This window comes from Ahaetulla prasina, chromosome 3 (assembly GCF_028640845.1).
Source record: "Ahaetulla prasina isolate Xishuangbanna chromosome 3, ASM2864084v1, whole genome shotgun sequence".
Lineage (NCBI taxonomy): Eukaryota > Metazoa > Chordata > Lepidosauria > Squamata > Colubridae > Ahaetulla > Ahaetulla prasina.
Window position 1 is genome coordinate 503,543 of NC_080541.1, and position 26,823 is coordinate 530,365.

The 26,823-nt window shown below is 49.7% G+C and overlaps 1 protein-coding gene across 1 annotated transcript in view; it reads right to left on the bottom strand.

Annotated features, from left to right (window-relative positions):
- LOC131196344 (microtubule-actin cross-linking factor 1, isoforms 6/7-like) overlaps positions 1 to 26,823 on the bottom strand; it is a 48,986-nt gene that overhangs the window by 14,737 nt on the left and 7,426 nt on the right. Inside the window, exons 7-28 of the mRNA XM_058179043.1 lie at positions 25,711 to 25,952; positions 25,266 to 25,373; positions 23,463 to 23,687; positions 23,177 to 23,374; positions 22,743 to 22,965; positions 22,091 to 22,320; positions 21,258 to 21,455; positions 20,947 to 21,075; positions 19,983 to 20,198; positions 19,744 to 19,899; positions 17,547 to 17,738; positions 16,863 to 17,032; positions 15,949 to 16,108; positions 15,553 to 15,750; positions 15,186 to 15,320; positions 14,903 to 15,046; positions 14,554 to 14,742; positions 13,984 to 14,101; positions 2,043 to 2,212; positions 1,509 to 1,671; positions 1,131 to 1,285; positions 224 to 298 (exon numbers count right to left, since the gene is read on the bottom strand). Of these exons, the coding sequence (XP_058035026.1) occupies positions 224 to 298; positions 1,131 to 1,285; positions 1,509 to 1,671; positions 2,043 to 2,212; positions 13,984 to 14,101; positions 14,554 to 14,742; positions 14,903 to 15,046; positions 15,186 to 15,320; positions 15,553 to 15,750; positions 15,949 to 16,108; positions 16,863 to 17,032; positions 17,547 to 17,738; positions 19,744 to 19,899; positions 19,983 to 20,198; positions 20,947 to 21,075; positions 21,258 to 21,455; positions 22,091 to 22,320; positions 22,743 to 22,965; positions 23,177 to 23,374; positions 23,463 to 23,687; positions 25,266 to 25,373; positions 25,711 to 25,952 (3,794 nt within the window). The remainder of the gene's footprint in view (positions 1 to 223; positions 299 to 1,130; positions 1,286 to 1,508; positions 1,672 to 2,042; positions 2,213 to 13,983; positions 14,102 to 14,553; positions 14,743 to 14,902; positions 15,047 to 15,185; positions 15,321 to 15,552; positions 15,751 to 15,948; positions 16,109 to 16,862; positions 17,033 to 17,546; positions 17,739 to 19,743; positions 19,900 to 19,982; positions 20,199 to 20,946; positions 21,076 to 21,257; positions 21,456 to 22,090; positions 22,321 to 22,742; positions 22,966 to 23,176; positions 23,375 to 23,462; positions 23,688 to 25,265; positions 25,374 to 25,710; positions 25,953 to 26,823) is intronic.

A 26,823-nucleotide genomic window follows, 5' to 3' on the forward strand; every position in this document is an offset into this window, starting at 1 on the left:
GAACCCCAAGGGCAGAGCTGGTGTGAGAAATGAGCGCCAGAAGAAGCCCCGACAGAGACCCTCTTCTGCCCCTTGGCCACCCAGGCTCCCCTGCCAGCTTAGAGCACCCTGACTCCGGAAGCTGATGTGGGTTCCTGGCTTAGCAGGAAGGGCCAAGAGACTTGGGATGCAGAGGGAACAAGGCTAAGAAATCAGGGAGGGGACGATGATGACACAGGCTTACTCTGTAATGGGTGGCGCTGATTTGCTCCACTTGGAAACGCTTCACACAGTTGCACTCAGCCACTTGTCGTTTCACCTGGGTCACAAAAGAGAGGCAGTGGGGGGGGAGCCCCCAATTTCTCCTACACATGCATGCATTTGCAGGGGCCTAGACTTCACCCTGAGTTGCCAGCCTCTCTTTCCTCTCAGGGGAAATTCAATTGCCACAGGCCTGGGGTTCCTTGCCTGCTCTCACTCAGCAACTGCTGGAACTCAGCCACTGCTGAGTGGGTGCTGCTTATGACTGGCCCTCAAAACCCTCCCAGCACAGCATCCTGTGGTCACTTGGTCGCCTTTGCCAACCTTCCAATGAGAAAATTCAGCAGGGAAACCGTCAGGAAGTAGCAAAAGGCGACACCATATGAAGTTACACTGGAGAACGTCATAGGATTCACTGAGAACGGCAACAGAAGTGTGAGCTCTTGCTTTACGGCTGCATCACTTGGGCGATGGAAATCCCAGACCCAGAGGCTCTTTCCAGCTGGGACCCCCCCGCACCCCTCCCACCATCGACTCACATTCCTGGGCATCACCCCTTCCCTCCCGTTTCTCTGCCCAGTGCTGTCCCCAGCGCTCAGCTGCCTCTCCAAAGGCGGGGGAAGTTGGCTGCAGACTCCCTCAGTGGGGCTAAGCATCTGCTGAGGCATCTCGGCAGAGCCTAACCCTCCCTCCTCAGTTGGGCTGAAGAGCCCCAGTTCCCCTGCGGAGATTTGCGACTGCAGCCTCTTTAGGACTCCCAGTCTGCTCAGGTTCCTCTTTCAAAGGAAGCACCTAAATGCCTTCCAGGGACAGAACCGGGGAGACTCTGAAGCTGCAGTTCTGGTGTCAAACTGCACAAGTGTGTGTATGGGGTGGGCACCATCTCCTACCTCCTCTTGGATGTGCTCCATGTTGGCCACCCTGTGCAGGATGTCCCGGCTGGGATGCAGAGCACTGATAAATTCATAATAATCAATAAAACCATCCCTGTTCACATCAAAGATTTTGGCCACTGCTTTCATCTCCGGCAGGCTGGTGGGGAACTCTGGAGAGGAAAGAAAGGAGTGGAGGAGGCCGACACCCCCCTGCATCCCCGGCCATGTCCATAAGAGTTCACGAAGGGAAGCAAACGCACCACAGAGGCCGAGGGGGCGGCCCTTGCAAGGGGCTCACGCAGGAAACCTGGACCTCTCGGCCTGTCCCCATGGAAGGCACCCGGCCCACATCTGTGGTGCCCTGCAGGATGGCAGCCCAGGAGCAGCACTCACTGGAGGCCAGGACATGCCCAACAAACTCCTTCTGGGTGATGCGCCCATCTTGGTCTCGGTCAATGCTACGAAAGATGTCCAGGACCCGGGACTTCCTGTGGCTGATCCACTGCAGGTACCGTTTTCGCCAGACAGCAAAGTCGAAGCCAGTCATTTCTTCCAGCTGTGTGCGAGACAGAGAGTGCACGCACCCAGCTATGGGTGCCAGGCACAAGGACCCCATAAGGGCGCCTGAGGAAAGTCCACAAGCAGGGTCCCATGCCTTCCATTGCTCCTCATCCCCATGGTGGACCAAGAGAGGAGGGAGCTGGCCCAGGAGGGAACTGGCGCCATAGTTCCCCATCAAGCTGCCCAATCCCACTGGAGGTAGCCAAAGGCAGCCCAGGCCTTCCACCCAGACATCCGGGATGGTGGAACCCTGACGTCTCAGGGCTACCAGGGGACCTGGGGCTTGCCACTTGAATCGGGTCCCTCTCTGCATCTGCCCCACCACTCCAGGGTGGCTCTTCGCCCACAGCACTTGGCTGTCCTCACCTCCTGAAGGCGCTGCTGAGAACTCTGGAGCCGATGCTGCCGGTCCTGAGCTGCCAGCCAGAGGCATTGCCAGCGGTGCACCAGTTGGGCTAGGAGTGGGTTCTGGGGCTCCAGGTCTTCCAGGGGCACAAAGGAGGGATGGGGCAAACTTCTGCTGGCACCATGCCAACCTGCAAGGTGGGGAGGGAGGGTCCTAGCTAAAACCTGGTGCTATTAAATAGCTGGCTGCCATTTGAGAGAAAGGGTGCAGAGGGCACATGAGAACCCTGAGCATCTCCCCCCAGGGTGTCGATTAGGGCATCCAAACGGGAGGCAAATGTAAGAGGAGCTGTGAGCTGGGTTTTAACAGAGGCTCCACTCACCTGCCCTCCTGTAAGTGGACTGTGGGGCAGAGGAGAGAGTGAGTGAGCAGGTTAGACACAGGCCAGAGCTGAAGGAAGGCTGAGAAAGAGGCTCAATAAGACAGCACCTTGATCTTCTTTGGTTCAAGATGGATGGAGAGAAACCCCTGAGGCAGGGGTGAAATCTAAAAATTTTCCCTACCGGTTCTGCGGGCGTGGCTTAATTGGTGGGCGTGGCTTGGTGGTCAGATGGCTTGGTGGGTGTGGCCAATAACAATAAATAATAAAAATAATAAACAAAGTATAAAAAAACAATAAGAGGTACCAAAAACCAACTTTCACACTTTACACACACACAACAAACACAACTGACTCACACACAATGTAAAAGCAGCTGCACTTCACACTTCACATAGCCACAAAAAGCTCAAAAACCAACTTTCACACTTTACACACACACAACACAACACAACACAACACAACTGACTCACACACAATGTAAGAGCAGCTGCACTTCACACTTCACACAGCCATAAAAAGCTCAAAAACCAACTTTCACAATTTACACACACACAACTAACACACACACACAATATGCCACATACAGCTTTCTGAGATTTTGTGTGTTTGTGTAGTTAGAATGAAACACTACAGAAACACACCAAATCTCAGAAAGCTGCACAAATATTTTATTTTATTATTTTATTTTATTTTATTGTGGACTTCAAATCCCAGAGTTCCAAAGCCAGTCAGCTGATCACCAAGGAAATAGATTAGCTGAGCAATTGATTCTGTCTGGCTGAAACTGAAACTGCTTTCGGGCTGTGGCCATGCATTCATCAGTAATCAGGTAAGTGCCTTAGAATCTCTACTCTTATTTGTAGAAAATATGTTTTCTACAAGTAAGAGTACAAGAAAGGTTCTGCTGTTTTTTACTTTTAAAGGCCTGTTTCGGCTGAAGCAAAACCGGCTTTTAAAAGTAAAAAAAAAACACCTCTGCAGATGGTGCGGCTCAGCAGAGGCAGGGGGGAGGGGCCAGGGATTTTTGCTACCGGTCCTCCGAACCAGCAGCTGCCATTGCTACCGGATTGTGCGATCCCGTCCGATCCGGGAGCATTTCACCCCTGCCCTGAGGGTTTTTGAGATTCTGCCCTTCTCCCTTACGAGTACCAAGGCCATACCTGGGATCTTACCAGGCCTGTTCCTTGACTGCCATCAGTCCTGAAAGGCCCTCCCTATCGCAGGGGAGAGGGTTATTTTGAAATTTCCTTCTCATGGCTCCCTCCCTCTCAGGACTGCGCAAAGTTCTCTAGCCGTCCCCTGCCTGTTCCTATCCCTAACCCTATCCCACCCCATGACTAGTAGCAGAAATAAGGATGCAGTGAGGTCCCTGCCGAAGGAGAGGAAGGAAGGGGGTTCCTGTTTTCTTTCCCTCCCTTCCCACTGCGGAGGTGGCAGCTGTACCTGAGAAGCCCATAGTGGGGGGGGGATGTGCAGCACTTGGGGAAGATGTGAGAAGGAGAGCATCTGGTGTGGCCTTATCCATACTCCAAAGCCACACTCATATTACAAAACACCAATAAAATTCTTGTGCTCCCAAGATTATTGACCCTGGGGTGGCAGTTGAGACCCCCAGACTTTTAGTCATGGGGGACTTTAACTTGCCATCTTCCGGCTCGTCATCGACAGCAGCTCGGGAGTTCACGGCTTCCATGACGGCCTTGGACCTGACCCAAGTAGTTGATGGCCCTACTCACATTGGGGGTGGCACTCTGGACTTGATTTTTGTCTCTGGTCAGTGGTTGAGAGATCTGGACTTGAAGGAAATAGTCATTGAACCTTTGTCATGGTCAGATCACTCTCTCCTTCGCCTGGACTTTCTGACCGCCATTCAACACCGCAGGGAGACGGAGCCGATACGTTGGTTCCGTCCCAGGCGCCTGATGGACCCGGAGAGGTTCCGGACGGAGCTTGGGCCACTTCCTGAGGGGCTGGCTCACGGCTCGGTTGAGGAACTTGTTGCGGCCTGGGAACGGGCCGCGGCGGGGGCCTTAGACCGTGTCGTGCCTTTGCGGCCTCTGACCCGGCACAGGTCCCAACCGGCTCCTTGGTTCTCCGAGGAGCTGAGAGGGATGAAGCGCCGGAGAAGACGCCTAGAGAGTTCCTGGAGGTCTAGCCGTTCGGAAGCTGATCGGACACTAGTGAAGTCCTATAATAGGGCTTACCTAGTGGCATTGAGGGAAGCGAGGCGTAGCTACGGGTCTGGATGGGGAGAAACAGGCTCAAGCTCAATCCCTCCAAGACAGAGTGGCTGTGGATGCCGGCATCCCGGTACAGTCAGCTGAGTCCACGGCTGACTGTTGGGGGCCAGTCATTGGCCCCGATGGAGAGGGTGCGCAACTTGGGCGTCCTCCTGGATGAACGGCTGTCTTTTGAAGATCATTTGACGGCCGTCTCCAGGAGAGCTTTCTACCAGGTTCGCCTGGTGCACCAGTTGCGCCCCTTTCTAGACCGGGATGCTCTATGCACGGTCACTCACGCCCTCGTGACGTCTCGCCTGGATTACTGCAATGCTCTCTACATGGGGCTCCCCTTGAAGGGCATCCGGAGACTGCAGTTAGTTCAGAATGCAGCTGCACGGGTTATAGAGGGAGCCCCTCGTGGCTCCCGTATGACTCCTATCCTGCGCAGACTGCACTGGCTACCTGTGGCCTTCCGGGTGCGCTTCAAGGTTTTGGTAACCATCTTTAAAGCGCTCCATGGCATAGGGCCGGGTTACTTACGGGACCGCCTACTGCTACCGAATACCTCTCACCGACCCGTGCGCTCTCACAGAGAGGGACTCCTCAGGGTGCCGTCAGCTAGGCAGTGTCGTCTGGCGACGCCCAGGGGAAGAGCCTTCTCTGTGGGGGCTCCCACCCTCTGGAACGAACTCCCCCCAGGACTCCGTCAACTTCCGGACCTCCGAACCTTCCGTCGTGAGCTTAAGACACATTTATTCATCTGTGCAGGACTGGACTAGATTTTAAATTTATAGGGGTTTAAACTGGTTTTAATATTTATATTATTTTTAAGAATCTGGCTTTAGAATAAGTTTTTTAATGGTTATTTTAATTTGTACATAAATGTTTTATTTGCCTGTGAACCGCCCTGAGTCCTTCGGGAGATAGGGCGGTATACAAATACGAATAAATAAATAAATAAATAAACATGATTTACAACTGGGGCGGCATGCTTTTCTGTGGTATGGGAAAAATAAGATACATGGATATTTTCAGAGACATTATATAAGAAGTGCACTAATGATGGTATGGGAGAAAACTAAAGAACAACATTATTTCAGGATACTGGTCTGGTTTTCAACAATGGAAGCATTGATTCACCCAAATGTTATTAATATGGGAAATATTGTTAGGTACAAAGACATTTTGAATGAAAAGGGAGAACTCAAAAACATCAAAAACATCATTAAAAAAGGACAACGAAGAATGTTCTTTCTGCGCCAACTCAGTAAGCTCAAACTGCCCAAGGAGCTGCTGATCCAATTCTACAGAGGAATTATTGAGTCTGTCATTTGCACCTCTATAACTATCTGGTTCGGTTCTGCAACCCAACAAGAAAAACACAGACTTCAGAGGATAATTAGAACTGCAGAAAAAATAATTGCTACCAACTTGCCTTCCATTGAGGACCTGTATACTGCACGAATCAAGAAGAGGGCCGTGAAAATATTTGCAGATCCCTCGCATCCTGGACATAAACTGTTTCAACTCCTACCCTCAAAACGACACTATAGAGCACTGCACACCAGAACAACTAGACACAAGAACAGTTTTTTCCCGAAGGCCATCACTCTGCTAAACAAATAATTCCATCAACACTGTCAGACTATTTACTGAATCTATACTACTATTAATCGTTTCATAGTTCCCATCGCCAATCTCTTTCCACTTATGACTGTATGACTATAACTTGTTGCTGGCAATCCTTATGATTTATATTGATATATTGATCATCAATTGTGTTGTAAATGTTGTACCTTGATGAACGTATCTTTTCTTTTATGTACACTGAGAGCATATGCACCAAGACAAATTCCTTGTGTGTCCAATCACACTTGGCCAATAAAAAATTCATTCTAACTGAAAACGAAAGAGGAAATGAGTGAGCAAGGGATCAATTTATCATGGTATGCACATTCTAGATAGGAGAAAGATGTAAAATCACAGAGTTTTTATAAAGAATCAACAAAATTAGATAAAATTTTAACAGGAAGAGATGAAAGATTAATAAAAAAACCTGTATAATTATTTACTGGGTGAAAAGCTAGCAAAGGAACAAGGAAAGGAGCGATAACATGGGCAAAATTTTTTGGTTACACGATAGAACTAGATAAATGGCAGAAATTGTGAGACAGGAATTAAAAATTAACGATGTCAACTGCATATAAAGAGAATTTATATAAGATGTTTTATATATGGCATCTTCCACCGGTGAGGTTGGCAAAGATGTTTAAAGACAAATCAACTAAATGTTGGAAGTGCCACCAGATACCTGGATCTTATTATCATATGTGGTGGACATGTGGAGAAGCAAAGAAGTATTGGACAAAAATAAAGTTATGGTTGGAAAAGATGATACAACAATGTATTGAGTTCAAACCAGAAATATTCTTGTTGGGGATCTCGCCTAAAACTTATAACAAAGAAAATATATATTTAATTATTCATGTATTAACAGCAGCTAGAATTGTATTTGCACAATATTGGAAAAGTGAAGAGATTCCTACTGAAGAGAAGGTGATTAGGAAAATATTAGAATGTGCAGAAATGAATAGACTAACACTAGCAATTAAAGAGAAAGAACAAACTTTTGGGGTTTTTTTGCATTTATATCCCACCCTTCTCCGAAGACTCAGGGCGGCTTACACTATGTCAAGCAATAGTCTTCATCCATTTGTATATTATATACAAAGTCAACTTATTGCCCCCAACAATCTGGGTCCTCATTTTACCTACCTTATAATGGATGGAAGGCTGAGTCAACCTTGGGCCTGGTGGGGCTTGAACCTGCAGTAATTGCAGGCAGATGCTGTTAATAACAGACTGTCTTACCAGTCTGAGCCACAGAGGCCCTGATTATTATATGATATGGGAAGTATTTTACCAATGGTTAGAGGAAAAAAAGGAAACTGGAAAGAAAGGAAGAAGACAATAAGAATAGAAAATATATTAAAATAGAGATAAGAATAAAAGTAATTTATAATATGAGTATGATGAGAATAACTATGCTTAATGTTATTATTGTATTTCTACTAGAATATATGTTATGAAGGAAATGAAGAATTACACAAGGTATAATTGTTTAATGTATATTGTTTAATGTATTGTTTAATTGTTTAATTTATATCTGAGTTACTTAGCAATAAATTCATAGATTTTCTGGAGAAACATTTAAACTGAACAGTGGGGACAGAGAATTAATTGATACAGAACATTTCTGTCCCCAGCAATCCAAAATTAATAAGGTTATCAATGCATGTAACATAGATGTCTGTGTGGATAAGATTATCAGCCCTGCCATCAAGCAAAACCAAGCATTTAATAGTGAGTGCCATACCAAGTGCACTAATCAAACAGGTGACAAGAAAGTAGGGGCAGTCATGCACAACACAGGTTATGTAGACAGTAAACACAAGGTCAATCAAAATGGACTCAAATGTCTATACACCAATGCACAGAGTATGAGGAATAAACAGGGTGAATTAGAAATTCAAGTAAATGAGAGCAGATATGATATTGTTGCCCTTACGGAAACTTGGTGGGATGAAACTGACAAATGGAACATACAGCTAGAGGGATATAAATTATTTAAAAGAAATAGACCAAATAAAAGAGGAGGTGGAGTTGCACTATATATAAGAAATAACTACATCTCTACAGAAATAGAGCACAACAATGACGAAAATTATCTTGAATGCGTTTGGGTCAATATTAAAGGGAGAGAAAATGATATTGCCATATGCCTATACTATAGGCCACCCAACCAAACAGAGGAAGTAGATGAACTTTTTGCTAGTCAGCTAACTAAGGTATGTAGGAAGCACATCACAGTAGTAATGAGGGATTTTAACTACTCTGACATCAACTGGGAAACAAACTCTGCACCAAGTAGAAAATCCAACAGCTTCCTAACAAATCTAGCAGACAACTTTGTTTCCCAAAAAGTAGAGACGGGAACAAGGGGATCAGCCATACTGGACTTAATTCTCACTAACAGAGATGAAATGATAGAAGGTGTTGAAGCTATAGGAATCTTGGGGGCAAGTGATCACGCTATATTGGAATTCAACATTATGCAAACACAAGTAGTAGAACAAAGTCAAACTAGAGTCCTGGACTTCAAGAGAGCTAATTTCAGTAAACTCAGAGAGAGCTTGAGAAGGATTCCATGGATGAGAATCTTCAAGGGGAAAACAACTCAAGAAGCCTGGGAAATTTTGAAAAGTGAGATTATAAAAGTGCAGTCTAGCACAATACCGATGAGGAAGAAAAATAATAGATCTCAAAAGAAACCAGCATGGATGCATAAAGAACTATCTGACAAATTGAAAGACAAAAAGGACACATATAAAAAGTGGAAAGAGGGGCAAATAACTAAGGCAGAATATCAGCAAATAGCCCGAGCCTGTAAAGATGAAGTGAGGAAAGCTAAGGCTCACAATGAACAAAGGCTAGTGACAAAAGTATAAAATAACAAAAAAAGCTTCTTCCAACATATTAAAAACAAGAAAAAAGTCAAGGAAACAATTGGCCCATTGCTGGGAGAAAGTGGCAAGAAGGTGACAAGCAACAGGGAGAAAGCAGATCTACTTAACTCATATTTTGCATCTGTCTTTACACATAAGGAAAAAACAATCCAACCTATCAAAAACAGCACCACAAAAAACAGATTAGGAACACAAGTTAAAATAGGGAAGAAAATGGTAAGTGAACATCTGTCTACCCTAGACGAGTTCAAATCACCAGGACCGGATGGATTACATCCCAGGGTTCTGAAGGAACTGGCAGACAAAATCTCAGAACCACTGAACTATATCTTTCAAAGATCCTGGAGCACAGGGGAACTGCCAGAGGACTGGAAAAGAGCTGATGTAGTTCCCATCTTCAAAAAAGGAAAAAAAACAGATCCAGGAAACTACAGACCTATCAGCCTAACCTCAGTACCAGGGAAGATTCTGGAAAAGATAATCAAGCAACGAATCACCGAACACCAAGAAGCAAACAAAATAATAACCAAAAGCCAACATGGGTTTGTCAAAAACAGATCATGACAGACTAATCTTATTGCATTCTTTGACAAAGTGACAAAATTAGTGGACCAGAGGAATGCTGTCAATATAATTTACTTGGACTTCAGTAAAGCATTTGATAAGTAGACCATAACCTACTACTAGATAAAGTAGAAAAATGTGGGTTGGACAGCACCACCACCAGATGGATTCGTAACTGGCTGACCAACCGCACTCAACGTGTAGTCCTCAACGGAACTACATCCACATGGAGGGAAGTATGCAGTGGAGTACCCCAAGGCTCTGTTTTAGGCCCAGTACTCTTCAACATCTTCATCAATGACTTGGACGAGGGGATAGATGGGGAACTCATCAAATTTGCAGATGACACCAAGCTGGCAAGAATAGCCAACACTCCAGAAGATAGGCTCAAGATACAGAAAGATCTTGACAGACTTGAACATTGGGCACTATCTAATAAAATGAAATTCAACAGTGAAAAAAGCAAGGTTCTACATTTAGGCCAAAAAAACAAAATGCACAAGGTACATGTGGTACCTTGCTCAATAGTAGTAACTGTGAGAGGGATCTTGGAGTCCTAGTGAACAACCATTTAGATATGAGCCAGCAGTGTGCAGCAGCTGCCAAAAAAGCCAACACAATTCTGGGCTGCATAAACAGAGGGATAGAATCAAGATCACATGAAATGTTAATACCACTTTATAATGCCTTGGTAAAGCCACACTTGGAATGTTGCATTCAGTTTTGGTCGCCACGATGTAAAAAGGATGTTGAGACTCTAGAAAGAGGGCAGAGAAGAGCAACAAAGATGATTAGGGAGGCTGGAGGCTAAAACTTATGAAGAAGGGCCTCTGGTGGCTCAGCAGACTAAGTCTGTCTGTTATTAACACAGCTGCTTGCAATTACTGCAAGTTCAAGACCCACCAGGCCCAAGGTTGACTCAGCCTTCCACCCTTTATAAGGTAGGTAAAATGACCCAGATTGTTGGGGGCAATAAAAGTTGACTTTGTATATAATATACAAATGGATGAAGACTATTGCTTAACACTGTGTAAGCCGCCCTGAGTCTTCGGAGAAGGGCGGGATATAAATTCAAATAAAATAAAAAAAAAAAAGAATGGTTGCAGGAACTCGGTATGCCTAGTTTAATGAAAAGAAGGACTAGGGGAGGCATGATAGCAGTGTTCCAATATGTCAGGGGTTGCCACAAAGAAGAGGGATTCAAACTATTCTCCGAAACACCTGAGGGTAGAACAAGAAGCAATGGGTAGAAACTAATCAAGGAGAGAAGCAACCTAGAACTAAGGAGAAATTTCCTGACAGAACAATTAATCAGTGGAACAACTTGCCTGCAGAAGTTGTAAATGCTCCAACACTGGAAATTTTTAAGAAAATGTTGGATAGCCATTTGTCTGAAATGGTGTAGGGTTTCCTGCCTGGGCAGGGGGTTGGACTAGAAGACCTCCAAGGTCTCTTCCAACTCTGATGATGATGATGATGATGATATTATTATTATTATTATTATTATTATTATTATTATTATTATTATTATTATTATTATTATTATTATTATTATTATATAATTTGTGGAAGGATATTGCACAGAAATATTTGTACTCCGACGACACACTGTTTAAGGAGAGATTATTGTTTATATATGTTTTTAATGGAAAATAAATAAAAACTTATTAAAAAAACAAAACTCTTAGGCTCCAAAGAAAACCACATTTGGGCAAAGTGTCGTGTCTTCGGGCCTTAATTACCCTTTTCCCTCCCACAATTAATGGTCCATCATCTCCACCCCATGGTTTCTGTGGCCCTCCGAAACCAGGAACACTCCCTACTTAAATCTGAATCCCAGAACTATGGGTACGGCTCCACCTGCCCTGCAGCTTTTCCAAGACCCAGCCCCCACCTGGAGTTCAGCCAGCAGAACCAGGGGGGCTCCAGGGAGAGCCCATCTCTGCCTTGCTGGCGACCAAGCAATTGGCGCAGCGCTATCCAAGGTGCTGGGGAGAAGCCCAACCAAGTGAAGCATCCTCTTCTCACAATGGTCAGCCAGAAAAACATACATGGATAACCACAAGGCAAGGGGGCCCCCCTCCCATCTGAGGTACTCTCTGCTCCAGGCCATCTTCCAGCATTGCTGGCACCCAGCCACTCAGCTTATTCCATCAAGGCTTGTTCTCCTGGGGGACTTCCAAGATACCTCTGGAAAAAGCAGAGCCAATGACCATAAAGGAAGTCAGAGCCACCGAGTAAACCTGCTCTGCGAAATTCCTCTCTGCACAAGGAGAGGACTTGAGATCACCCACAAGTGTTCTAGACAGTGGCTCCTCATGCAGAGACTACAACACAGCGCTCTCTTGTGGGGTTAGAAGGAATGCCTGGGAGATGAAGGGAAGCCATTTTCACTCAGTTGATTCCTCTATGGACACTGGGGTCATATATTCCTTTTGTAATAATTTTTGGAAATTGCTCGTTAACTTCTGTTCGGCTCTTAGGAACCTAAGAGTAAATGTTGTACCTTGATGAACGTATCTTTTCTTTTATGTACACTGAGAGCATATGCACCAAGACAAATTCCTTGTGTGTCCAATCACACTTGGCCAATAAAATTCTATTCTATTCTTTGGAGCGACAACAGCGGGTGAGTTTCCTTCAATCCTTAGCTAAATAGGTTTTAAATGTGGGTGACTAGAACATTAATTTTTGGAAAGTTCCAAATGAACTAAGGATCCACCTGGATTTGAAACAAGATTTTGAAATTCATTATAAGAATCCTTCTGGTGGGCAAACACTGTTTTGAATTCTTTAAAAAATCTTATGGTGATAGAACGGGACTTCAAAGATTGGACCGTAGAGGAAACCAGAAGAAACTTAAGATTACAATTAAAGGAGGAGAACGTTTAAAGCTGATTTGTTTATGCAGAATGGAACGGAACACTTTAACATTATATTTATTGAAGACACTTGTGAACAATGGACCCAGAAATTAATTTTAAAAATGTCTGTTCTTATAGATAATCTGTGTTTAAAAGATATTATGAGAGGAGATCAAATTTTATTGAACAAGACTGAGGCTGATCTGAAAGTGGATTTTAAAATGACAGGCTACAAGAATGACATGGAAAAAGATGCTGTGCAGGATATACAAATGGAACCGCTGATGCTGCTGTCTTACTAATGAAAAGGAATATACAAATAACAAAAGAATGGCCTGGACAATGTTCCTACATTCGATTTACAAGAGAGCCCTGTGAAGGTATTGAAGGATTTGCGAGAAGGGACCAAATGAAAAAAAATTCTAAGACATAATTTGAAGCAATCAGAGATCAAGGTTGTTAAAAATAAAGGAATGCAAATTTGGCCTATTTAATCAAGATTAAAATGGATACACTGTTTTTTTTAAAATTGAAAAAGTTTTAAAAAACAAAAACATTTCCCCTCCCCTTTTTCCCCCCTCCCTCCCAGAAACCCCCCCCCCCCCGCTTCCCGGGTCAATCACAAGGTATTGTTATACATAAACCAAACACAGAGTAAAATTTTCCCTTCTAATCCAATTAACCTCATCCAAATCTTTTCATCTCCCAACCCCCTCCCAATTACATAAAATAATACTTCCTAATTATTCAAAGACAATCTGATATTTCTTAATCTGATATCTGTTTTGTAGATAATCAATCCATTTTTTCCATTCTATTAAATATCTTTCCTGAAATGGATACACTGTTATCTCTGGTCATCCTTAATGGATTTTTGCTGATCAGGATTGAAATGGTCAGGGTTTGTTTATAGAAGAGATGGAATATGGAAGAAGAGACCAATGGTTATATTACAGGGAAAATAGTTTATACTTGTGACGGTCATTACTTTATGTATTTTTCTCTCTCTTGTACTATTTTTTCTTTTCTATTTTTTTTCTATTTCTTTTCTGCACTTTGCTTTTATTCTTTTTTAGGTTGTATTAGTTTTTTCTTTAATTCTAACATTTGATAAAATCCCTAAAATCTCCACTTTCTTAGACCGAGAAGGCATTTGGAGCGTTTTGGTGGCTTAATTGCCCAAATAATTAGGCATTGACACTAAGGGTGAACATCCAATTGCTTGATTCCCTGGATGTGCCCACTCCCCTTTTCTTCCCTGAGCCTCAAGCCAGGATTTGCAATTAAAATGGCTCAGGGGGACAGATGTGCGCTCAGCAGGATAACGCAGCCAACTGCTCTGGATGCTCCACCTCTGGCTCAGAGCGAGAGCTGCGGAAGAACCAGGGACTGGTGGCACTAACCAGAAGACCGTTTGCAGGAAGAAGCAGTGAGCCCCAGTTGTGCCGTTCTTTTCTGCCTGCTGCTCTTGGCCACCTTCTCTACCTCCGACTGTTTGTGGTCCAACTCCCGCATGAAGACCTGTGGGGGGGAGGGGTCTCCATCAGCCATTAGGAGCTTGGCAACCAGGTGCCGTTGCCGCAGGGCCAAGACCCCATTTTAGGAGCTTGAAAGCAAGACACCCATGCAGGCACTCGCAGGCACTGGTGAATGCACACAGGGCCTCCCACGTTGGCCGAAATGTCATCCCCCCCACAATTGGGAAAGATGGGTTCTCCAGGGCTGCAGCAACCTGATTGCCAGAGGCTCCCTTGACTGCGTGGCAGAGGGCAATGCGTGGCAGCCCTGCCAAGGAGTGAAGGGAGTGGCCTCTGCAGAGAGTCAAAAGGCTGGGGGCAAGTGGGGGTCACTGACCCCTCAGCCAACCCACTGTTAATGGGAGGCAGGAGGGCAGAGCCCCTTTCGGCTCCCCCTGGCAGCTACGACCAGTTGGGGCAGGCACGAAGGAAAAGGGGGCAGGGAAGTTATCTTACTGTGTGTTGGCATCCGAGTTTCTCCAGCTGCCCGGCATCCTCTGGGAGGGGCTCCTGGTCCCGCAGGCGCAAGGCCTCTTCGGCGGCTGTGATCCAGGCACTGAGCCGCTCTGCCTCCTCCTGGTCTGCAGCCAGAGAAGCCGCCTGGGCCTGCAGCTGCTGCTCCTGTTCCTGGACCTGGCTGCAGAGCTGTGGGAGGAGGAGGGAGAGAGCAATGTGGGGAAGGAGGGGCACATATGATGAGGGAGGAAACCCCTTCTCCCCACCCCATTGGATGAGTGGCCTCACTGGAGGCCGCACACAGAAGGCCCAAAATGCCCAAAAGCCCCCCCACGTCCACTATGCTCACCTGCTGGAAGCGGGTCTTGGCAAGGGTGACCCAGGACTGGACGGTGCCCATAGCACTGGGGTGGCAGGTGCTCACGATCTCCTCACCCACAGATCTGATGCAGTCCAGCTCCAGCTGCTGGCATTGCACGCTCTGCTGCACCTCCTGCCGGTAGTGGGCAAAGCCATCAGCATCTCCCTGTGGGGCCAGCCCCCTGCTCCAGAAAGGAGGGTGAAGGCAGAAGGCTCTGGCATGAGACTCTTCAAGAGGAGAGCAGCAGGGTTTCCCCACCCCCTGCCCTGACCTCAAGCTGGCTCTGGCCCCTGGCCATGGCCGCGTCCGCGTCCTCCTCCTCTAGGGTTGCCCCATCCATGACCGACTTCTCCAGGCTGGACAGACGGCTCAGGAAGGCACACAGCAGGCGGTGGAACTCCTTTGCCTGTAGGAAAGAGGGACGCCTGCGTCAAAGGGGCTGCCATTCTGGGGTCCTCTTAGCAGAATATGGGTCCTCTTAGCACTCTGAAATCTGCCGGGCTTCAGGAAGGCGGTGGTGGGCGGGGAATTGGGCAAGCCACCTGCCCGTCCCATGTCCCAGCCCAGGTCCTGCCTGGGAACTTCTGCCTTCCACACAGCTGTCCTTCTCCCACCGCTGCCCTGGCTTGTCCACATGCCTGCCTCAGGGCCACCTCCAGCCGGTTCTGCTGGGAGACGGAGAGCCGGCCAATGAGTTCCCAGTGGTCTTCCAGCTCCTCCATCTGGATCTGCAGCCACCGGGTGTTCACGCTGCTCCCACCTTGCTCCAACACACGTGCAGAGCACCTCAGCCTCCTGACATTCACTGCCCGCCAGCCCAGCTCTGTCTGGAAAGCCTGCCAGGGTCAAGAGAGGAGGCCTCACTGCTGGGCACCCAGGCAGCGCAGCCATCCAGCCCCTTCCTCTCCACCAGCGGCTTCTGTGAACATGCCAAGCCCAACTCGCACCAGGTCCTCCGCCCACCCTCTCAGCAGTAGCTTTGCAAACAGCTCCTCCTCGCCTTACCCACGCCAGGCAGTGGCGCTCTCACTCACCTTATGCTGCTCCATCAGTGTGCCCACCAGATCTCTGTCCCCAGCCACAGGTGTCTCCTTAGCCAGCTGGGGCTCGGCCCGACACAGCCAGTCCAGAAGGCGCTGAAGGGCATCGCCAAAGCAGCCGGAGAACAGCAGGTGCTCCTCCAGCTTCTGCGGCCTGCAAAGGATTGGCAGCAGTGAGGGGTCCACAAGGCCTCTGTGCCCCCTTCTCTAGAGTGAAGGGCCAGGCCTGCCACAAGTGAAAGCTCCTTGGAGCCATCAGCAGCCCCCACTCTGGGCAAGCTCCCACCAGCCTGCACCCAATTCTAGGAAGGGGTGGGTGAGGGAGGTTTCAGCCCCTCTATGCAACTTTTACATGGGGCTTTAAATCCCAGGGGCCTGGATGTGGGGCCGGAGACACTTGACCCCCAGATTTTCCCATGAGTGACTACCTCAACTGCTCTACCTGGTCCTTGCCTAAAAGTTTTGGTCAGGGTGGGAGACATCGGGGCTGGCTCCACCGGCCCCAGAGAGCAGGTCAGTATCCCAGCACCGCTCCGGAGAGGTCCTGGCCCACACAGCTCCTCAGCCGAGCCTCTTCCCTCTACCCCCTGCCCCAAAGGCTGGGCCAATGGTGGTCACACCTCTCGGCTGCACAAAGAGCAATTTCCTCTCCATAGCACTGCAGTGAGCAACAAGGAAATGGAGCTTCCTCCCCCCCCACCCCGAGAACCTCCTTGAGGGGGACACACACACACACACACAGAAGGACCTGGGACTTTCAGAAGTTTAGTTGCCCCAGCAAGGCCAGATCTGGCTTCCCTGGAGGGCAAGAGGGGTTTGGCCAGTCAGTGGAGACCCTGCATGGCCCAGAGTTGCAGAGGACAGATGAGCAGCCACCCCAGGGTTCCCCCAATCCCTCTGTCCCCTACCTCTCGGCTGCCCAGCTGCACAGAGCCGTCCAGTGCTCCTTCAGCTCCTTCTGCATTGCATGCAGCTCCTGGCCATCGGCAGGGAGGAGAGCCTTGCCACGTAGGAGACCCCCCTGCTGCAGGGCGGCCTCAAGGATGGGACGCTTGGCCCACAGGCGACTCTGGAATTCCTGCAGGAACATTTGGAGAAAAGGCTTTGCCTGGAGGGAGAAAGGGGCCCAGCACCTGGCTGTGCCCTAGTGGTCGATGCTGGCCCAGAACCTGCCTACTTCCCCCGCCTGCCCTGGGAGGGGAGCTGTCTCCTTGATGAGGAGTTCCAAAGGGGGGGGGTGTCCCCCAAATTCAGCTGCTGACATCACAGGACAGAGCAATGCCCTCCCCTCCTGGACTCCTGCATAATGCAGGAGATAGGAGCGGCTTCCACAGAGGGGGCGGGCATGATGCACCGGGCTCCTCTCTCGCCTCACTTTGTGCTGTCCCAGAAGGGTCTTGAGGTCCTCTTGCTTCATAGGGAGCCATCTGCGGAGGCTGGGCAGGCTGCCTCTGCCCCATCCATCTACTTGAGGAACAACTGCCAGGACTCTCTGAACTGGAAAGCCAGAGCAGCACTGCACGAAACCTCCCTGGGCACGCCTGACCCTCTCCCCATCTCCCACTGTCCTTTGGGGTCTTTGTGTGAGATACCTGCTTGGCCTGCTGGTGGGCCTCTTCCAGCACCTCCCCACTCTTGCTCACTTGCTGCAGGACCTTGGCCAGCCACTCCTTGGTACTGCCCATCTGGCTGCAAGGATCTCCGTTGTCCTGGGTCAGGCAGGCAGCTCCCGCCTCCATCTCTGCCAGCTTCTTTCTCTGGGTTTCCGTCTCCTGTGCCAAGGCCTGCAGGGACAAGCAGAAAGGGGAGTCCAGGAGATTCCTGGACCAAGACTCCTCCTCACAGTGCCCATGCCACCCAGCCTCTCATTGGAAGACTGAAAAGGGACACTTGAGAGCAAGCTTGGCAGTGCCCCACATAAGAGTTGCAAGTCTGGGGATTGCCCATATTGGAATCTTTCCATCTAATTTATATTGATATTTCCTCCAAACCCTCAATAATGCATTTCTAATTATATTATTTTTAAATATTTTATCTACTTTCTTATCATATAATATATAGGCGTGCCACCCATATAACAAACCATACCCTTCTATATTCAAAACTCTTTCCTCAGTTAAATTAATCCAATCAGTAATTAATGATAAAACAACTGCTTCATAATACAATTTCAAGTTAGGCACATGATAGAAAATATAAATATATATCAAAAGATGGAGGTAGTTACCTATAAAGAACTTCTTTGTATGGAAAAGGGGGAATTACAATTAAAATCCAGAGAAAAGATGGGGGAAGAAGGGAAAAATTATACATGGTTCCAATATGGACAATTACAAGCTAGATGGAAATTAGATCAAAAAATAGGTGTTAAGCAAACTGAGGATAATTTGTTAAAACAAATGAGAGATCAAGGCCAACAGCATATTAAGAGGTTGTATAATGTATTAGTAGAAATAGACTCAGAGTCCGAACTAGTTAAGGATTGTATGATTAAGTGGGCACAAAATTTTCAGCAACCAATAATGTTGGAAACTTGGGAAAGAATTTGGGTGAGGAATGTTAAATTTACACAAGCGCAAAATATGAGAGAAAATTTTTATAAGATGTTTTATAGATGGCATTTAGACCCCAAAAAGTTGTCATGTATGTATCCTAATGTACAGGCTAAATGTTGGAGATGCGATTGTGAAGATGCCACTTATTACCATATATGGTGGACTTGTAAAAAAGTTAAAGCATTTTGGATTAAAGTATGGTGGATCATGCAGAATATTTTGAAAAAGAAGATTAAGTTTACTCCGCAGTTCTTTCTACTAGGAATTATTATGGACTGTACAGCTATAGAGACTAAATTGATTTTGAACTTAATAACAGCCGCAAGACTTTTGATTGCTCAGTATTGGAAGAAAGAAGAATTACCTACAATTGAAGAATGGACACTCAAAGTATCAAATCTGGCAGAGATGGCAAAAATCTCCGCTTACTTGAAAGACTATACACTAGAAAAATATATTTTAGAATGGAAAATGTGGATTGATTATATTCAAAATAAGTATCAGATAAAAAAATATCGAATAGCATATGAGTAAATTTAGGAAATATTTTGTATTAGATATATTTTTGAAGGAGAGGGGAATTGAGAGTGTGACTAAGTGTGGTGTGACTAGAGATTATAATTTAGGAATTATTTTAGATTATGATTGTTAGTTTTGATACCCTGCATTTTGTTCTGGGAAGTCGGGGTGGGGGGTGGGGGTAAGGGGAGGGAATTGGGGGTTTTGGTAGAGATGGAGTGATGGTTAATGTACAGGGATTATTGAAGATGTATAAATATAATTAATGCAGGGTCGGGTCTGCCCAGTTACCATTTTAGAACGGTGGGGAGGGAGAAAAGAGAGTAGGAGGTAGGAAGAGGAGAAGAGGAAGGAAGAGGGGTAGAAGAGGGAGAAGGAAGGTGTAGGGTGGAGGGAGGAGAGGATGTAGATAAGAGAAGGAGAGGAAGGTCTGGAAAGTAGAAGAAGGTAGAAGAGGGAAGAGTGTTAAAAAGGGGGGTGGTGACTGGGCAAGCCCGACTAATTGTATATAACTGTACATTGGATGAATTATTTGATATGATTGTAAAAATAAAACTTTTTATAAAAAAAAAAAAAAAAAAGAGTTGCAAGTCTGCCCAGTCTGCCTTGGGTTAAGGGGACCAGTGCCCAGGGAATGGCGGGCAGCCTTCTCTTTCCAAGTGGTGCCATGCCACCCCGAGGGCTCCCCCTCCTTTGTCGGCCAGCTGTGGCTGACCTGCTGCTGCTGCCTCTGTTTGCTGACTGTGTCCAGGATGTAGCTGGGAAGAGGCAGGGCTGCCAAAGCCTCCTCGGTCTGCTTGATCCACTGAAGGAGCTCCTGGAGGGTGGCGTGGAACTCAGTGGCCATATTTGGGCTTTGGAGGAGCTGCTTCTGGGAGAAGGATGGAGGACCATGGGTGGACCCCGTGCAGGATGAGAGGCCCGCCCTCCGCAGCCCCCCTCCTCCCCACCCACCTTCTGCTCTTGCAGGTGGCTGGTGAGGCCACCCCACTTCCGCTCCAAGACCCTCAGGCTGCGCTCAGCCATAGAAGCCCCGTTTGGATGACAGGCGGCTAGCAGAAGCTGGAGCTTCTCCTGGACTTGCTGGTACGTTTGCTGCTTGGACTCCATCTCTTCGCACAGTTCCTGCCCAACCACAAGACCCACCCAGGTGAGGTTCCCCATCACTGCCTGTAGGAAGAGGAGGACAGACCCAAAGGCAGCCCAGGCGGAAGAGCAGTGTTTGGGAACAGGCAGGAGATCAGACCCTGCAAACCACGCAGCCTCCCAGAGCTAGGAAAAGGTCCACACATAGAGGCGGTCTGGCAACACAAAAGCGGTTGCTTGTTCCGCTTTAACTGAGTGCTGCCCACTCCTTCCCTGCTGCCGTGCTGTGGAAAGCAACCCTAGTTGAGCTCTGACCAGACCAGCCCTTCCCTGATTCAGTTGCTTGATCCAGGAGCTCCCAGTGGCCCAAGGAAGAAACAGAGGGGGAGGACCTTTGGGTTGAACCATCTGCTGATTCCCCATCCAAACTCAGCAAAACAACACACAAAGGCCTGGGAGATATCCCAAAGTCTTGAGGAAATGGCCCAACACTTTCAGGTAGACCATCAGGGGAAGCTTCTAGGCTTCTCAGAGTCCAACTCCTCAACTGCCACAACAAAGGGAGGCATGAAGCCTCTCAACCAAAGAGCTCCAAGTGCGGTGAAAGTGGCTCACCAGCTGGCCACTGGCCAGTGGTGGGATTCAAGTAATTTAACAACCGGTTCTCTGCCCTCATGATTTCTTCCAACAACCAGTGTGCCAAACTGCTCAGAAAGTTAACAACCGGTTCTCCCGAAGTGGTGCGAACTGGCTGAATCCCACCACTGCCCCTGGCCCATCTTTCATCCCTAGCCATCCCTGGCATGCAGAGAGTTGTTGGGAAGCAACTCACCAAGAGTACCGCCAGCTTGTCCTTGCTGGCTTCAGAGGGGTTCCACATGGACTTGGAAGAGAAGAGCTGCAACTCCACCTGGTCCAACCACTGCACCAGCCCAGCCGCCTCCAGGGAAACCTCCCGCACCTTTGGAGCACCAGGCAGAGACAGTGGGCAGAGTGAAGAGGGCGTGGAGGACAAAAGCTGCTCCCCCCACCCAGGCCTTGAGCAAAGGCCATCAAGCTGCCACAGGCCCAAGAGGTGCCTCCTGGCTGCTGGCCCTCCAGCCCTGGAAACGCCTGGCCAGAAGGTCCCCCGCCCGGCTTCACCTGGTTCAGGTTGTGCTCCAGAGCCAGCTGACAGTGCTCCGTCTTGGTCAGGACCTGGCTCCACCGGTGGCTGATCTGCTGGAGGCTGCCCTGCAGGGCATCTGCACAGGCCCCGCTGCCATCACTGGGCAGACACCAGCCGGCCTCCTGTATGGCCTGCATTGTCATTGTTTGAGACAGGACATCCTTCCGCAGCACCTGCCGAGAGGGGGCAACCCAAAATGACAGGGCAGGCTGGGCGGAAGGCCTGGGCCTGTTAAACAGAAGCAGGAAGAATGGACAACTCAAACCAGCCATTTCACTCCGGTCAACTCGCCAAGCGATAGCTCGCTATGGGGAAACTGCGTGAGGAGGTGAATGCGATAATGTTATCCATCACTGTTTCTTCGACATTGCTCCCATGGACAAAAATGGAAGATGGCCATGGCCAGTTGTCCTAGACTCATGGCAGGCAGGGCCAAGGTGAGTGGTGAGGCTGCACTGATGGAGACAGCCCAAAGGCACCGTTTTCTCCCAACCCACTGGATCCCCAAGTTCACTGTCACCGGCCTCTTGGGTCTTTTCCACCTCCGTAGTTTATTGACCAAAAAGAGAGACCGGGGCACCCCCCCCCCCCCGCTTTCAGTAGGAGTCCCGAAGAGGCATGGTCACTGAGAAGAGTTCAGGCTCTCCTCAGAAGACCTGGAGGTGGTAGCTGCAGGATCTTGAGCCCATCCATCAAGCATTGCTCCTGCTCTGCAGGGCAGGGGACTTCCCCAAGATAGCAGGTGCTTGGATGTTACGGGGGGGGGAGGCACAACTTCCTCGGGGGGGACGCCATGAGGGTCTCATACCTGCATGGCCACCAGCTTGGCCTGGATATCCTTCGGACTGGAGGCCACGGTGTCTTCCAGGTCCAGTACTATCCGCTGGGTGTTGCTGAGAGCCCCGGCCAGCTTGGCCAGACCACGCCAGAACAGTGCGGCCAGGGCCAGGAGTTCCTGCAGGGAGGCTTCGCGGTCTTTCTCCAGCTGCCACAGCAGCTGCCACTGACTCCGCAGATCCTGCATGTGCTCCTGGATGACTGCAGCAGCAGGAAGAGGGGCTGAGGCCAGGGAGTGTAGGGACCCCTTTTCCGCTGACTGGGTCCACCAAGCGGCCACTGGGCCTCTCAAACCAGCTGGGACCAACCATGCAAGACATGCAGCCTGGAGAGCTGCGTTCCTACAGCATTCTGACTCACAAGTAACGTAGTTCCATCTCAGCCTAGCATGCGGTATCATGAGAATCTAGGCCAAGTGTGATCTATGTCCCCCCGCCAAGAAGATGGTGGCCCAGGAATGCAGCCCCTTCCCTCCCCCAGGCTGTGCACAGAGCGTTTCTTGGGGCTCTCCAGGCATCAAGGGCCAGAGGAAACTGCTCTGACCACAGACTGACCAGCTGGCCAGCCGTGTGTCCTCTGGGAATGGGACCCCCCTCCCCGAAGAAGAGTGGCTCAGAGAGTACCTGGGTGTGCGGTGCTCTGCAGGGTGGCTTGAAGCTCTGCCCCCTGTTCAAGGAGGGTCTCGAGGGCCAGGGCCATCTTTTCCAGCTCCGCCAGCCTCAGGCTGTTCTCCCAGAGCTGTTCCCGGAGCCAGACGGGGTCTCCCCGCAGAGCAAGAGGGTGCCGTTTGCAGTCCTGCAGCCATTCCAGACTCCCAGCCACCAGCTCCAGCTGCTCAGACAGCTGCTGGGGAGCACAGGAAGGCCAGGGTCACCCCGTAGGGGCTTTTCTTCAGGCATGGAGGGAAGGAGGGGGCCACACCAAGGCAGGGAGTGCCCTGAAGGCAGCAGTCAGAAGCCAGCTGCTCTCAAGCAAGAAGGGAGCCGCCATCGCTCCCCCAGCCATGGGCCTTTATGCAGGTGGACACAGCTGCTGGATGGGGAGGGTCCTGTCTTACCTGGCTGTATTGTGGGAGGACCTCCCACAAAATGACTGCAGCCTGTTGGGCCTGCTCTCGGAGGCTGCCGTACCGCTCCTTGGCCGTCTGCAGCCTCTGCCAGAGCAGCACCACCTCCCGCGGACGTAGCTCGGCCAGCCACGTGGTGATGCGCTTCCCCATCAGAGGCTTTTGCTCAGCAATGGCCTCCCGCAGACCCTGCACAGGGCACAGGCGGGAGCAGGTGAGAGTCATACAGGGGCCCTTGAACCTCCCCCCCCCCGAAGGGCCCCATCACTACCCTCACCTCTAGTGCCTCCTGCTGCTCCCAGAAGGCATCACAGCTGATGATGCTGCTGCCAGGGGAGAAAGCCACCACTGCCTGCTGGGCCTCCTCCAGCCACTGGCTGAGCTCCGCCTGGACCTCCGCGTGCTGAGCCAGGAGCAGCTGCCCTTGTGCCAGCTGCAGGGTGCAGGCTGGGCTCTGCTGGCCAAGGGACTCCATGCCCTCCTGCAGGGCCGTCACCAAGAGCTGTGAGGACACAAGGGACAAAGCAGGGAGGATGAGCCACATGCCATGAGGAGAAATGGACCACGTCTCCCCTTGCCCCAAGGCTGACCCCGCAGCACCCGAGAGGCCTAACAGAGAAGCCGGGCAGGTCGAAGTGAATGGCCAGTCCCATGGCCAGCTGGTCTTTTCCAAGTGCTGTGAAGCGGAGCATGTTTAGTCTCGAGAAATATGCCGAGGGAGGGGGGCACTAGGAGGGGCAGAGAAGGCAGCCACGGCCTCCCTGCTTTCCTCCAAACTGCTGGGCATGGAGCAAGTGGGGCAGCTGCCAGATTGCAAGGCAGGGAAAGCTTCCCAATGATAACAGTTCAAAAGCGGAAACAACAACCTGAGCAGCATTGGGTAGCCTCAAGTGGACACTGGACTGGGGGAGGGGTGTTCCTGAATGAGGGGTGGGCTGGAAGACCCTCAGTCGGCCTAACCAGGCCAGCATTCACCCTGACCGGGGGTTGCTGAACTTAGGGCTGTCTGCTCCAAGGTGTAGCCAGAGACCCCAATTCGCTCTTAATGCCCCAAAACTGACTGCAAGCAATGTGGCCTCGTCTAGTTGCACGGGGGAGGTGGGGGGAAGGATTTGCATGTGCCTGGGCTTTGCTGGACGCATTCCCCCATCCCACAGATTTATCCCCTCCCTGCGTTAAATGGCTAGTAGGAACATCCTGGGCTTTCCCTGAGGATGGAGCAGCAGGCCCAGGTGGGGAGGGGACCCTTTCTCACATTTGGGGGGAGGGGCTGGGGGAAGAGAACACTGTAAGAGAAGCCTTGAAGTAGGCAGAGCACGAATGAAAAGGCCATAAACAGGGACCTCTGCCTTTGGGGCGCAGAGCACAGGGAAGGCGTATCAAAAGCACAAGGAAATGAAAGGCCTGCAATGAGAAAATCTTGTCTGCCCTGGCACCACTATTCCTCCTCCTCTCCCTTTGCTCCCCCTTTCACCCCATCCACCACCCACTTCCCAGGTGGGCTTTCATTTTTTCGGGGGAGGGATGCATCTTGACTTCTTTCTCTCCAGATGACCATCTTAGGATCTTTTTCCCTGCTTAGTCCCTGGGCTGCCTGACTCCCAATGATCCCTCTCCCCCTTTCCCTCCCAAGGACCCCCAGTCACTTGGCCTTCCTCCAAGCAGGCCCCATCCCCACCTCCATGTAACCAAGCATGATTCCACTAGCCTGGTTTTTGTCCCCACCTTCATCTCCCTGATCTACACAAAGCACTTCCTCCCAGCAGCACCAGTCCTTCGGTCGCATCTTGGCCAGGAAGCCACAAGCACCCCACAAGCTGGGCTCTGCCTCCTGGGTGCCCTGCCCAAGGGGGCATTTCTGCACCAGAGGCCGCTTGCAAATGGCTGGATAACCCCTGAACAAAATGCTCCCCTCCCTTTCCTGGAGGCCTCAATGGTCACCAAAGACGAAGATCGAGGAATGTGGCACACATGGCCAAGCCGGGAGCATTTTTTAGAAAGAATGGTCTACCAGCTGGGCAAGGCTGCCACCCTGGGCATCCTCCTCCCACAACCACCATCCCGATTTTGTCCCCCTCACCTGCAGCCCCTCCTGGAGGTCTGTGGGGCAGAGGCTGAGCAGCGGATCAGCTACCGCCACTGGCCTTTCTACCAGGTCCTGATGGCGAAGGGTCTCTGCGGAAAGGCGCTGGAGACATAGGGAAGGCAAATCAGGAGAGGGAGGCCAAGGTATCCCCTTGCCCTCTTTTGGAACAGGCTGCATGGGTATGCTTGTTCTGGTCCCAGGCTGGCACACCTTAGGCAGGCCCACAAAGGATGCGCAAAGGGGGGGGAGGCCGGTGGTGTCAGCAGCAGCAGCCACTGGCGTCAGCTTTGCTGCCTTTGCCAGTCTTCGCCCCAGGAACCAATCCTTCTTCTCCAGCAGGCAGAGTAGGAATCAGACAGACTCTTTGCCCTATGCTGCCCAAAGCCTCCACTGGGCAAGGGGTGGGCTTTCCCCACCCCACCCCCTACATTCTTCCTACCTTCTCTCTGCCTGCAGGGGGCAGGGGGCAGGGCCCATCTCCTGCCTGGCTGCCTGGCAAGCGCTGCTCCTTTTCTGGGGGCTGTAGTCTGAGGCCCAGGTCCTCCTGGGCAGGGTCCAGGCGGGAAGAGGCCTCCAAGATCTGCTCCATTCGCTGCAGGGTGTCGCTGCTCCTCTGGTCCACCAGCAGCAGCCTTAGCTGCAGGGAGTCCATCTTGCCCTGGACAAGCCGCCCTTCTTCTCCTGCAAGACCAGAGCCCCAGCTCAGCCCAGCGGCTGCCCACCGAGGGGTCTCCTTGCTCCCCTGGCTAATGCTGAGCAGCAACTTGCAGCAGGCCAACCTGCACAGAACTGGACTCTCAGGGTCAGAGACTTTCATTGCCCACCAGACTCTTATCCCACCCAGCATCAATTCTGGAAGCTCAGGGCACAAGAAGGGATGTAGAAATTGGGGCAGGGACAAGATGCACTGAATGGACATTTCTATTTGAGTTTTTGGATTTATTGCGAACACAGCTTATTGCTACCATCTTGCTACCGACAGGTATTGTGCTGGAAACTGAGGGATGTGGTTGCTTGAGCAGAGCTATGGAATCATTGAAGCTTCCTGAGTCAATTTAACGAAGGCTTGGAAGACAGCACAAACCATTTCTCACACACGACCAGTCCTTCCCTCCCCCCACCCTCTTCGCTCCAAAACCTTGGTAGCCAGAGGCTGCCAAAGCGGTGGGAGGGGTCGGCATGGTTCCCTAACTTGCCATTGCCTTCTTCAACTCAGCAAATACTCAGCTAGGTGCTAAAGGGCAGAGGAAATGTTTTATTTTCTTTATGTTTTATGAGATTGCTTTAACTCCCCCAAAAGGGGAGTGATGAAATGGAGTTGTTTTACCTAGCTACGTGCTTCAGTTGCTTTCAAAATATGTAAACTGAGTTAAAAAGAAAACAACAAAAACCAAGAATCCATTGTTTTTATCCATTTTACTATTCTATTATACATAATTAGAGAGCAGTGTGGTTCAGATATCTGAGGATGGGCTGTTTATTTATTTTCTCTCTGTGTTATTTAATGAAATTATTTCATTCTTACTGAGAGCACAAAAGAGGGTGATTACTG